The sequence below is a fragment of the Barbus barbus genome (assembly GCF_936440315.1).
Source record: "Barbus barbus genome assembly, chromosome: 17".
Taxonomy (NCBI): domain Eukaryota; kingdom Metazoa; phylum Chordata; class Actinopteri; order Cypriniformes; family Cyprinidae; genus Barbus; species Barbus barbus.
Window position 1 is genome coordinate 15,803,146 of NC_136745.1, and position 14,078 is coordinate 15,817,223.

Below are 14,078 nucleotides of genomic sequence, written 5' to 3' on the forward strand. Positions count from 1 at the left end.
TGCTCCCTGATAATCAAACCCAACACTTCTGTCACTAAATATTTGTCACTATAACTAAACCTGAGCCAATGAGATTAAAACAGAAGAACCCCATTTACCTATTATATCTGTGCCAGTCTATAAAAATGTGTATGTTTGCCTCCATTAATCGTATTAATAGTGTTTGGCTTGGTATTTGCCTGGCTGTTTAATTGATTTCCTTGTGTGATGTGTGTGCAAAGGAGTATGGGACATAATTCAGTTTATGCAGTGTCCGTGATCCTGGCCTTATGGCCATCTGTTAAAGGCTCATTAACAGCTGGACAGTGTCCCTTGTGAAAAGAGGTTGTGATCTTCCTGCTCTATGCTTCGCTTTACTACAATTCTTCTCACCTCTCCCTGCGATCCACGGCTCGTAAAACAAGAGCAGGCTGAGTGGAATGTTGTCTATATAAAATTGATATATAATTACATTATTTAATTTAAGAATGGTTCATTCTAATTATTGTTTTTAATAAATTTATAATTTATTGAGCATTAGTGTCTTTTATCATATTGTATTTTTTTTTAATCTTATCCAAAGTTTTGAACGATATTGTGTGCACAGTAATCTTAAAGTTTTGATGCAAAAATACTTTTTTATTATTATCCAATCAAAGGGTGTCTGAAGTTTGTTAGTCTTCTAATTTAACATTTTCCTGCATTAAATTGATGAATTACTCACAAAAATGCACACAGAAGCAGTAGCACTAGTCGTCTCACTTTTGGACTCCACTGTATGTGGGTATCTTACAATACTTTTTGTAAAGAGTAATGACCCATATCCTCAATGTGGCTGTCAAAGCGGTCACTTTTTGTTTTTTTACATTTGAATAAATAATGATACAGGTTCTTCAGGGAGGCTTGAAAGCATTGATCCAAGAATAGCCCTGCTAAAAAATTAATGTTCCCTTCACGCTCATCTTAGCCGCCCAAACAGTGCTATAGATCGCACCAGACATGGCAGTTTGAAAGATAAATCAGTTCCTTCATCGGCTACCCTGTGTTTGTCTACACTGATTAGTTGTTAAATGGTTTCCATAAGGGAAGCCAGCTCGACTCTGCCTGCGTCATTGGTGGTGTTTGATTCTTGTTACTGCAGTGAAACTTTTTGAATGCTGGTTTATCAAGATGTGACTTGAGTGTGATACATTTGGATTCTTCCAGCCTATCTGCCAGAGACTTAATGATCTGGAGTGAGTCATCAACTTAACGGTGTCTGGATGAAAATGTGATGTAATGTAAATCCCAAAAGGTTCAGGTAATGGGTGACTACTTAGTGTATTGATTTTAAGATCTTGAAACCGCATTAATCAACAGTCATTGATACCTTTCCTCAACAAGACGTTGTTTAAGTGCATAGATTTCAGTCGTCATGCACCAGTGACTTACTGCTTAGGGAATGCATATTTAATTAATATTTGAGAGTAGGGAATACTGGGGTTTCCTGCGATTTGATGGATGCGGCATTTGAGATTGAGTGTCATTGTAATTTGTAAATACTGCTCATATATCTGTGATCTCTGGGACAGATGAGTGTCACAGGGTTATCAGGCATCTGAGAGCTCATGCAGGTTTTTAGGAGGATTTATGACCTTAAAGGAACAGTTGACCAAAATAGAAATTATGTCGTCTTTTGCTAGTCGTTCCAAACTTGTATGACTTTCTTACATTTAAACACAAAAGGAAATAGGTATGCTGGTTGGTCTTTTTTGTGCAATTACATTGAGTTGCCATGCTTCAGAAATGGCTGCAAAAGAACCATACAAATGATTAAAATGACTTTTGTGCAACTCTCACCATTAAACTTTTTGTTGTTGATTTGTTGGTTTGTTTTTAAGCTATTTTCTTGAATTTAAGTTGATAGTCACTTTTAATGAGCTGTTAACTGCTGTGACCAGAACAGAGAGTCATTGAATTCAACTTGAGAACTAGATCTTATTGAATTAACTGTTCAGGCTGGTTTTGTGAATTGAATCCTAAAGAGATTTGATTTAAAAAATAATTCAAGAATTAGACTCACTTCCTTTATTAAAAGATTTCAAGATTTTTAGTGAATAACAGCTTTAACCATATAAACCATTTTTGGTACTAATATGATATTTGAATGCTGCTTTTTCCACTGTGCAATCCAAAAAGCTTTAATCCCCATTCACTATAATTGCAATAACTCTCCACCATTTCTCCTTTTTTGTTCTGGGGAATAAAGAAAGTCATACAGGTTTCACCTTCAGGATGAGTAAATCATGACAGAATTGTTATTTGTAGGTGATCTATTCCCACAAGTAGTTTAGACCTCTTTAAGAGGGATGCTTATGTGATGGATAGCCCACTTGTTTTATATAAGTACATTTTGCCACACTGCCATCCTCCCCCACTCCCCTGTCCCCACCCTAAAAAAGAGTCCAGCCTCACATCGCTCCACCCAGTTCGCCCTCTGAGTGGCTGCTTTCAGCACCGTCTGAATATTTGATGAGTAATACAGGTCATTTAAGTCAAAATGACGTGTTTGTGTGAGCCCAGATCGAGGGGCTTAAAAAATTAAAAGTAGCTGGAAGCCTGAGCTCTAAAGATGCGGCTGGGACCCGGCTTCTGCAAGCATTTGGTCAAGGCGTCATTGTGGGCAGTTTCAGGGAGGAATAGAGCATCGCTGGGGCTCCTCAGCCAGGTGAGAGCGACTCAGGGTTGGTTGCGATTGGAGATTGTGGTGTACACAATGGGATGGGTGTTTCTTTTGTTGCCTACCTAGTCAGGTTGGGCCATGTCGCAGTGCTGAATCGGAGTTGGGTTGTATTTTCAAACATCTACCTCTGTACTTTAATACCCAGAATATATATATATATATATATATATATATATATATATATATATATATATATATAATATATATTTTTTTTTTTTTGTTACCTGTGCTTGTTTGGTTGGTTAGTTTTCTTGCTTGCTTTGTATTGTTGTTATACAGTACATGCAGTCATGTGCTTCATCTGCTTCCATTTTGTTTTTAATTTGGAATTAATGGAAAAACATCTTGGTTTTTTTTAGCTTTGAATCCTAGTCTTGATCATTTTGTCTTTTTTGGTTCATGCTTCTGAAATATGTTAGATTTTAAGTCTGTGATCAGCTCCAGGGTTCATGCTATTTAAATAGAAGAAACACCACAGTAACATACAAATCCAAAACAAAAAATATAAAAAATGCCTTTCTATGATTGACTAAACACAAAGGTTTCTGAACCACAGGCCACCGAGAGTGAGCCCGGCGACATGGACCTCAGTGGCCTGCCTGAGACAGCCGTTGACTCCGAGGAGGATGACGATGAGGAAGATATCGAACGTGCCTCAGATCCCCTCATGAGTCGAGACATTGTCCGAGACTGCCTGGAGAAAGACCCCATGGACCGAACGGATGATGACATAGGTAAGCGATTCGCTTAAACCATCACACTAGAACATGATTCAAACACCAGAGTTTGCTTGAGGAAGAAAGAGGAGATTCTCAAAAGCGATGAAATAATTTACCAGGAAAGCAAGGCAACAAAAGGTCGGGGGGAATCTACAAAAGGATAGCATGAGGGGGGGACACGTTGTTTTTTTTTTCTAGGTCACCCTCTCAGCCGAGCCTATCGTAGCGCATTAAAATTTGATTGGCTGAGCCACATCCACAGCTACGCTTCAGTGGTGCCGTGCCAAGCACAGGTCATCGAGTACGCAGACAGGCCACGGGCAGGGAACAAAATCCAAAATCTCTTGTCTTCACTCTCCTCGATCTCAACTCAACCACACCGGGCTTTGGGCAGTTCTGTCACACTAGCTAAAGCCAGATACTTGATTTGGTTGGCCTGTCTATTAACTAGGGCTGTGCGATTTGGGGAAAATATCTAATTGCGATTTATTTATTTTTTTGACAGATATTGCGATTTTGATTTGCGATTTTTTAATTTTCAAAGTCAAGCTTCAGCTCAATATTGTCACTAATGTGCAGCACAGTATGAGTATCGTTACCCTGCTGGAAAAAAACAAAAAAACAAAACAAAAACTACAGAAACCATCATAGAAATTCTTATAGTTTCCATAAAAACCTTTTTGTTTTGGGCATTGTTCCAATAGGAATTACTTTTGTTCTATTGGTTGCCATCTGCTAGATTACATCCCACCAATAGAATGCATCAAATACCAGTAAGACACCATTATAGTTTACATTAAAACCAATACAATTCCCATTATAACCCTTAAATCCATTACATTTTCTATTTTGTTTTTGGGGGGTTCTACTGTAGTTTTTTTCTGCAGGGAAGATTATAATGGTATACTACATTTACAGAATTACTGAATTTCACAGGAAAGATTTATTTATTTTTTTATAAATAAAGAACTGTATTTCTTTAGTCAATTATTAAAGTATTACATGTTACACGGGCTGATTTATTCATTTTTAAGTATTTGGGATTTTAAGAACAAGTGGAAAATGTGCTGAATGTTTCATTTCATCCAAGTGAAATTGGCAAGCAGTTAGACTTCATTTATATTCGTTTTAAACGCAGCCAGGCCCGAGTTGACTCAGGTTGCGCGCGTGCGCCAGGCCTCGTCCATATTGCCAGATGTGCTCGTGAGAGGCTTGCAGAGCAGAACCGGGCGCGAGACCGTGAGTATAAAAGAGCATTATGAGGCAGGCTGCGTGTGTGCGGCTCGTCCGTGAGACGCGGGAGACGCGCAGCGTGGGACAGAGCGGAGCGAGTATTGGAAGCATTCAGAGACACGGGCTGTGTGTGCGGTCTTCTGAATTAGCCAACATGCATTATAAACTTATTTCAAATTAATCTGTTGGGAAATAAAATGTGTAAGATAACGTTCATGTAGCCTACTAATAAAAACATCTAAAAATGTATCTTTTATTCTCCAGTACTAAAAGCAGACCGATAAGGGACCTCTTGATATGCATTGTGACGCATGAAGTTACATACGTTTTTTCTTTAGTTTTAATTTGCCTAACTATCGATCTGACCCTTTTTAAATGGTGGGCGTTTTGCAGTTGGCTAGAGCAGTGCTTATCAGCAAATCGCAACGTCTCAAATCACGATTCGATTTCGATTAATCGCACAGCCCTACTATTTGACCGGTTCCAGTAATTCATTTTGATGGTTAAAATAATGGTTACATTGCAATAAATGGACACAAGAGATTAAATGTACCAAGTAAAGCTGTCAAAAAGAGAGACAAACTTGCCATAAATATGGAAATGGATTCTATATGAGCTCTTTTGACCCTCTGGACTTTATTATTATTATTATTGAAACACACTTTTCACACTCTCATTAGTTTATTTAATTTGCCTGCTAACATTGTCCAACAGTGTTAATATACATATAGCTGAGTAAGAATTGTCATTTTTCTGTCAGTATTTCTGTCATTTCTGCCACATCCCAAATTATGTTTTGTATTTGATAACATCCTGTGGTGAAAATGGCTTTCTAAGGTTAATGCGGCAGCATTCTAAACACACAATTATATCTTTTTGTTTAATATTTCTCAGGTTTTCTTTCCACATTGCATGTCTTGAATTTTATCTCAATGACAACAACTGAGGGACAGTTGTAATTTGGCTAAAAAGTGACAAAGTGAGCAATTAAAGAAAAAAAAATCTCTCTCTAAATATTAAAGTGGTTTATTTTACTCAGTATTTGACTTTTTCCTAATTTAACTTGGTAAATCGTGGTTTATAAAATGCAGTAGTAATTTTATTTTACATTTCCATGTTGAAAATTGAGCATCTGGTGGAGTGAAATAAAATCTACGCTTAAAATACATAAATTTGGAAGGCAGCAAAAACAAATGATAAATGGTTCTGTTACGGTTTAATTTTGACTTTTTTTGATTTTGAAAAATCTGTTAACTTTAATAAAACCCCCTGGGAAGTGTCCATAATTTAATTATATTCTGAAATTATATTCTGTTTAGTTCCTGGTTACTGTGCAAATGGATTTTGTCATGTATAATATGTCCTGTATATTGCATAGCAGGATTAGCCGGTTCTCAGAAATAGCTTCGTATTAATAATGCATTTGATGCTTGGTTGCTGTTATTTTTATAGCCATGGAAAGAATGTTTTTCCGTTCTCCATGTGGGAAGAACAAACTGCATCTGAGAGTACAAATATCGATGAAAGACATTCAAAGACTCTCATGTATCTCACTTAGTCATAAATGTGACTTACACTTCTTGTTTCTCACCCTGTTTATTCAGAGCAACTGTTGGAGTTCATGCACCAGCTACCGGCCTTTGCCAACATGACCATGTCTGTCAGGAGGGAGCTGTGTGCTGTCATGGTGTTCGCTGTGGTGGAACGGGCCGGCACAGTCGTCCTTAATGATGGCGAAGAGGTCGGTCAAACTTACCAAGACATTAGCCAGTAGCATTAGCCTTTATATGAAGCCTCGGTTTAAGTTGTGACCTAGTACATATAGTACATACACTGCACTTTTTCTGCATCAATAGCTGATAGTCTGGCTTTTTATACTAATCCCATTTTAGCTCTTTCTTTAATCCTAATCCTCTCTCTTTTTAGAAGTTATGTCATTCACTTTTAACTTTCACCAGTTTTCACTTCAGTCTCATGCTAATCTTGATTCTGTGGCTTTGCTAACACATACTGCCATCTCTCGCCTCCCTTTCGTCACAGCCAATCAGCCATTCAGCTTCTGCACTGTTAAATCTGAATGGATGCCAGCATTCAGCATCTTGAGCTTACAAGATGCCCGCGGTACAGCAGGAATCACTTATCTCCTTGATCTCAGTATTGACATGCCAAACAGGACCATTTTCCCCCCTAATGCATCCATATAATTGAAAGCAGGACGGAGCTTGAGGCTTGTACAGTTCAATGTGATGACATGTTCTTAACTGTTATCAACGCTCAAAAAAAAGCAGCAAGTAATTAGGTCCCTGTGCACAAGTTTTGTATTTCACTACAAAGGTTTATAATCCAAATTTACAGTGATTTAAATTGTAATACAACATTAAAAATAAACCGTATGTCCTTTCTCTTACTGTTAACTTGTCATTGTACCTTTGTTGTAGCTGGACTCGTGGTCTGTGATTCTGAACGGCTCAGTGGAGGTGACGCACCCAGATGGCCGGACGGAAATCCTGTGCATGGGCAACAGCTTCGGTGTGTCCCCCACCATGGAGAAAGAGTACATGAAAGGGGTGATGAAGACCAAGGTGGATGACTGCCAGGTGAGTCAACCTTCCAGAATCTGCCAAAAAAAAGAATTTCACATTGTATCTGATTGCATAGTTTCATTGTGTAGAGAAATGAAGCCTATTTTTGTAGTGACATTGCATTCTGAGATCATCAGATCTGTGAAGAATATAATTAGGCAAAACCATCTTATAATGTGTCATGTATGTGTAATAAAATAAAAAATGTAATAAAATGTGTAATGTAATAAAAAAAAAAACTAAATTTATTAACAAAACATATGCATCATAAAATTTTCTGTAAAAAACAATCTCCAGAAAGTTAAATGTATTGATGCAATAAACTTTTATGTAGACACATAAATTATATTTTTGATAGCAATACAAATATTTTTGCATTAAATTAATTTACTTGTAATTGTAATACAAATAATATCTCAGTGCAAATTATGTAAGACTTTATTTTGTTATATAGATTTTTGATCAAATAAAAAAAATGAAGAAGAATGTCTTTTATCCCTGCCCAACCTATTGTAGCTATTTGCAATAGACGCTTTTCCACTTTCGAGCCAGGGCTTTAAACGGGCCGGGCAGGGCTAATAGCCTTGGACCTGTAGCACCGAGCCCAAAATCACTCTGCGTTTCCACCTTCGGGCCAGAAGCTCTGCAGCGCTTCACTAAAACCCGCCCTTTACACGCCTCTCTGGGACAACGTCACGCAACCCCATAATTTCACCAACAAGGAGAAGTTATCAGACAATTAATCACTGGAATTAGCGAGATCACAAAACGAACATGATTAGAGCGGCGGTCTGTTTGCATTTTTGGCTATTTGCTTAGATTTAAATCCATAAGTATCAATGTTTTACCAGTTTTACAATAATAAATGATACATTTATCATAATGAATTCATTTGTCAGGATTGAAAATTAGTCACAGAAATAAAGTGGTATTTACTGTTATTGCACAAAAGGAAGGAAGGAACATGCTTCAGTCGCTCCAGTTTCTGTTTTTTGTAGTAACAGTATACATCACATTTAGAAATATATATATTTTTTCATTATCCTATATATTGTATGACATACGTGGAGTTAAATATGAACACCAGATAGTTATTTCATACACTCGCTGCTGTCTGAAAGTGAGTTTTGAGCTAAAATTATTTTAAAAGTCTTTAATGCAGGTGTTATCTGTTAACTATATGAAATAATCCGTGGTGCTGTAGCTCTCCAGATGCGGAGAAACTCCGCCTTTGTTCATAGCCACTCCTCAAGCCCGAGCTGGCCCTCTTTGGCCCAAGGTTTTCAGGCGGGCCAAAAAACCCTGGCTGTTGGCCCCAAGGAAGCCCCGATGAGGCATGATCAAGCCCCGGAAGTGACAGTGGAAACACAACTGGCCCTGGCAGGCACTAGCATGCCCGCTTTTGGCCCGACTGTGGAAATGCGGCTAATGTCTCATTTAGTGCAGAAGTGATGTGGTCTTGTCCATTCATTAAGCATGAGAATAATTGGGGTGATTAGTGAAAATTTAACAATAATGACATCTTGTCTCTGTTTCAATGTACTGCTATAATTTCATGGGGAAATCATTTGAAAATACTGCTGCATCTTAAAAGTGATTTACTTTTGACTCTCGGTTTGTGTCTGCTTGCTCACTTTTGCTCTCGTTTTCTCTCTGTCAGTTTGTTTGCATAGCACAGCAAGATTACTGCTGTATCCTTAACCAAGTGGAGAAAAACATGCAGAAGGTGGAAGAGGAGGGTGAGATTGTGATGGTGAAGGAACACCGTGAGCTTGACCGCACAGGCACCAGAAAAGGACACATTGTCATCAAGGTGAGAACCCAACTCAGAACGAGTGTGACAAGTTTGTGTTTTTCACAGAAATGTTCAGAAATGTGACAGAAAAGCTACCTGGTCTCATGATTTAAACGTACCTCTGGAAACCTTTTTGCAAGATGTGAAATACATACCAATAAGTACATATTACTGCAGTTTCCAACAGAAATGAACACAATAGGCGGTAAAACAGCGAGCATTTGTAATTGTTTTCGTACACAGTTACGATTACAGCTCCATATGTTTTGCTTTCCAGACATAACAGGCTTGCTCGGTAGCTCAGCCGGCACGGAATTGAACTTAGTATGCCGAATCCTTGGGTACGAATCCCGTCAAAAACATGACTCAAGATGAAAGATCTAAAAGATGAGAATTCAAAAACAAGCTAAAATGGCATGCTTGCGATTGCATTTTTACGTCACATTCGCTTTATTTCATCCTATCGGGTAGGTTTAGATGCAGATGGTACAATAGTTTAAAATGTCACGGAGCATTAGACTTATAGGGTCACTCAATGAACAGTCAGAGCTGTGATGATGGCTACAAAAGCATGTCACACAACGTACGTATTTCGCATCTTGCGAAAAAGTTCCCAGAGGTATGTTTTCGTCATGAGACCAGGCTGCAAAAAGACAGTTCCCAACTAGAGAATTGTAATTTTCACATAAATCATTTCTCAGATAGCTCACATCAAGATTTAATACTTAATTGCAACTCTATTTTGTGGCACTTTGGCCAATAGAAATATTTTATTAGAGTTGTGAGTTGTTTTCAGTCTGAATTGAATCCAATGAGAATGTGCCACACTGCAAAAACTGCGTTCTATAGGAAACATTGACTCACGCTCTCGATTGACACGGCGTTTGCCCTGATTTACACAGATGCATCGAACATAGCCATTTATTGATTCCTAAACATGGAAAAATGCTTAGCACAGTAGATGCATATATGGACTGAATGTCCAATATCTTGATGATTGGAGTGAAGGGAAACTTGTTAAAAAAATGCACTGCTTTGGTGTCCTTTAAAGAGCATATTTGTTTTTTGTTTATTTTTCAGGGCACACCAGAGCGTCTTACCATGCACCTTGTAGAAGAGCACTCGGTGGTGGACCCCACCTACATCGAGGACTTCCTGCTTACCTACCGCACCTTCCTGCCAAGCCCCATGGTGGTAGGCAAGAAACTGTTGGAGTGGTTCCATGACCCCAGCCTCAGGGACAAGGTACATAGAGACTCTTACGCAAGCACTTAAGTCAATCAGTGTTCAATGAGATGAATGATTAGTAACATTATATGTCATCAGGTTACACGGGTAGTCTTGCTGTGGGTGAACAATCACTTCAATGACTTTGAGGGGGACTCCGCAATGACGCATTTTCTCGAGGAGTTCGAGTACAATCTGGAGAGAGAGGTCAGTTGTGTGCAATAAAACCTTCGATTTCTTGGTGATCTTCAGCTTTGTGGCTGAGTCGACCGCAAAAAACTCATGTAATGCCTCTCTTTGAACCAGAAAATGTGTGGGCACCTAAGACTGTTAAACATAGCATGTGCTGCCAAAGCTAAGCTGCGGGTGGTGACCCTGACCAAACCCTCGAGGGAAGCTCCCCTGTCTTTCACTCTGCTGGGGGGTTCAGAGAAGGGCTTTCGCATTTTCATTGACAGCGTGGAGCCTGGCAGCAAAGCTGCAGAGGCTGGCCTTAAACGAGGAGATCAGGTAATGTCACACCAGCACCATACAGTATCTGAAGTAGGCTACAGAAATAGTTGTAGTTGTTAAATTGACACTGTAATAGCAGCTTGCTGTGGCATTAGCAGCAGTAATAGTAGTTGTGGGACTGGAAGTGGGAAACATTGTGTGAGAGCATTTGTAATTGCCGTGTCAAGCGGTGAAAGCGGTTAGTCACAGCACTGAGAGCATACCTCCCGAAATCATGAAGAAGAGCTAAAACCTCATCTTATGATTTTGTTTCCATTCAGTCTGTCGTTCAAAGGTAAAAGCACACACATCTCAGCCTGTAAACTTGTTCTGTAGCCTAAATATGTCTGCCACACGTCTTCCCTCCTTCACACAAGCGGAAAATGTGATTTCAGATGAATAGAGTATGTCACACTGTTTCCTTTTGCCCTTCACTCACTGCGGTATTTGGCTCATAAAGCTGTTTAATGAGTTGCTATCTATTTGCCCTCCGAACCACACAAGGATTGTGATTGTTCAGAATGCTAATCAGCTGATACTTGGCCGTTTTGAGATTATTGACAATAACCATGTCCGCTTAGCCAATTAACAGATGTAGTAGTTCCCCTTGCATCAGTCAACAGCTTTGACAATGGATAAGCAATTTGTTGCTAAGTTTAATATGTCTATCTATCAGTGCTGTCAATCAATTAAAAAATTAACTAATTAATTGCACATTTTGCAATTTCATATTTAATCTTCAAATAAATGTAGAAACATCAAAGATTGTATATTCTTAATATTTGTTAAAAAAAAGTATGACTAAAGGTGCTAAATTATATATAGATGAATCCTTAAAGCTACAGATGTTATCGATTTCCTCTTTTTCTTTTGTTCTTTGATTAATAGAGATCACAGCAGCTGAGTTATTAGGTTATTTGGCTGCTATTACTTTAAGAGCAAACTCACATTGACTCAGCTGACTGAGAAAATTTTATGAAGTGACATGTAATACCACAAACTGCTCTCTTGTGTGCTGAAAGCACACAATACTGAAATATAACATTGTGTTTAAAGTATATTTATCTAAAGTTCCAGCTGCAATGTTGATTGAGATTTTGGATTTTCATCTTTTTTTTTTCCCAGATACTAGAGGTCAATGGACAAAACTTCGAAAATGTGCCGTTATCCAAAGCCAACGAGATTCTCAAAAACAACACGCACCTGTCCATTACTGTGAAAACCAATCTCTTAGGTAAGCTACACTGGCTGGAATGACCACAGCTGCAGAGACTATCATTTAGACCCAACAAAAATTGCCAGTTAGCTCTTCAGTCGGGGAAAATGTATGGGGTAAGATCTCTGCCACAATTCTGCGCGTGAAAGATCATATTTTGAGCACGCAAAAGTGCATTTTGCACGCGTGCGATCTGAATTTTGTGGAGAAAATGTTCGCCTCGCAAAGAAGGTATTTTGAGCGCACTAAAATAAATTTTGCATGTAAAATGAGTTTTTGGACGTGTGCAGAGCTTCTCTTTTGTGCGTGCAACATTTCACTAGCTTGTTCCCTTGATGCCTGCCCTTAGTGCTCTCTAAATGCCGACGGCTTGCTTGCTCAACACAGCCCAGTGTTAGAGTATGCCATAATTCCAGCCAATCGGAGACGAGGCTGGTAAATTCTGAATGGCTGCTTTGACGACCAATCACAACATTCCTTGCATTACTGATGACAGCCAAATACAGTGCATGCATAATTATTATGCAAGTTGATATTCTGATCATATTTTTTCCAAGCACATTTGACCAATTCCAAACAACATCAATCTTAATAACTACTATTAATCTTCTATTTAATCACTTATAACCGATATATAATTATATGTTCGTGAAGGCTGGAAGTGAAAAACGCCTTATATTTAGGTGTGCATAATTATTATCTTCTACAGATAAAATCTCGAGATGGACTAAAAATTAACTAACAAAACGTACTGCCAGATTCTGGAAGATAAATTCTTCAAACAGTGGTACAAGAGGATGTGGTGCTGGTCCTTCAAGAGTCACTCTTAACTCATCTGTCTATAAAGCCTATTACAAATAATAATAATTATCAGTCTTCAAGTATTTTACTACACTTCAGTATGTGATTCTTATTATGTAGGGATCTTTTTTTAGGATTCTATACTTAACCTAAGTCTCTGAGAACCTGACACCTTGTACTTCTGGAGGCTCGTTGCAGTTCTGGAAAATGGTGGCGCTGGAGACTAAATGGTTCCTGCTGATTTCACACCTAATTCTTATCATTGATTCTTAATTCTTTTGCAGTTAACGAGCATCTTTTTTTCTCTACATGTTTTTTTCTGACCCTGCTGACCCACTGAGCATTTTGCTGTCCAATGGTCATGCATTAACTTTTCAATTTCTGTATTGCATTAGTTTGGAATATTTCTCATGGGCATTTAATAATTTCAACTTTCAGTCTGAGTTAAATCTCTTGGCTCATTTTATCTGTAAAAGAAAACCTGCTTAATAATTATGCACACCTGAATATAAGACATTTTTCACTTCCAGCCTTCATGAATAATTATATATCAGATATAAATGATTAAATACAATATTAATAACAGTTCGCGCACGTGCTAAACACACTTTTGTGCGCTCAAAATATGATCTTTCGCACGCAGAATTGTGGCAGAGATCTTATCCCATAAAAATGTAGCTGTAGTTAATTTTGTAAGGCTGTTTGTTGCTTGAAAATGTCAGATGGCATTGTTAAACTAATTTTCTCTGTGCTGTGTTCCCTGCTCTTAGTGTTTAAGGAGTTACTGGCCAGGCCTGACCAGGACCAGGAGCTAGAACAGGAGGAGGAGCCAGACAGGAAGAACGGGGCACCTCACATCCCCAAAATTGGGGACATTAAGAAAGCCAGCCGCTACTCCATCCCCGACCTGGCTGTGGATGTGGAGCAGGTCATGGGTCTTGAGAAAGCTAGTAAGAAGGCCAAGGCCAACACCGTAGGTGGCAGAAACAAGCTGAAGAAGATCTTTGACAAGACACTGACCAGTATTCTTCCACCCAAACCTTACAAGTAAGCTGAGCTTGACACATGAAAGTTCTCTTGGTGATTTGGTTCCCTGTGGTGTAGAACTCTTCTGGTTTGTTCACAGTGACGTTGGCGTGGGACAGTCCCAAGATGACAGTATTGTGGGGCTAAAGCAGTCAAAGCAGATCCCTCCTGCTCTTCCTGTCAGTGGAAACCTTTCATCAAGCAACCCTGACCTGTTACAGTCACACCATCGCATTCTCGACTTCAACAACCAGCCTGGTAAGACACTTAATGTGGTTTAGCAAAG

General features: G+C 38.8%; 1 protein-coding gene across 1 annotated transcript in view; it reads left to right on the forward strand.

The window, feature by feature from the left end:
• The window catches only part of LOC306883734 (rap guanine nucleotide exchange factor 2-like), a 120,335-nt gene that overhangs the window by 86,793 nt on the left and 19,464 nt on the right, over nucleotides 1-14,078 (forward strand). Inside the window, exons 8-17 of the mRNA XM_079439165.1 lie at nucleotides 3,258-3,435; nucleotides 6,258-6,394; nucleotides 7,092-7,250; nucleotides 8,896-9,048; nucleotides 10,111-10,275; nucleotides 10,357-10,464; nucleotides 10,564-10,767; nucleotides 11,875-11,983; nucleotides 13,537-13,813; nucleotides 13,893-14,050. Coding sequence (XP_079295291.1) covers nucleotides 3,258-3,435; nucleotides 6,258-6,394; nucleotides 7,092-7,250; nucleotides 8,896-9,048; nucleotides 10,111-10,275; nucleotides 10,357-10,464; nucleotides 10,564-10,767; nucleotides 11,875-11,983; nucleotides 13,537-13,813; nucleotides 13,893-14,050 — 1,648 coding nt within the window. The remainder of the gene's footprint in view (nucleotides 1-3,257; nucleotides 3,436-6,257; nucleotides 6,395-7,091; nucleotides 7,251-8,895; nucleotides 9,049-10,110; nucleotides 10,276-10,356; nucleotides 10,465-10,563; nucleotides 10,768-11,874; nucleotides 11,984-13,536; nucleotides 13,814-13,892; nucleotides 14,051-14,078) is intronic.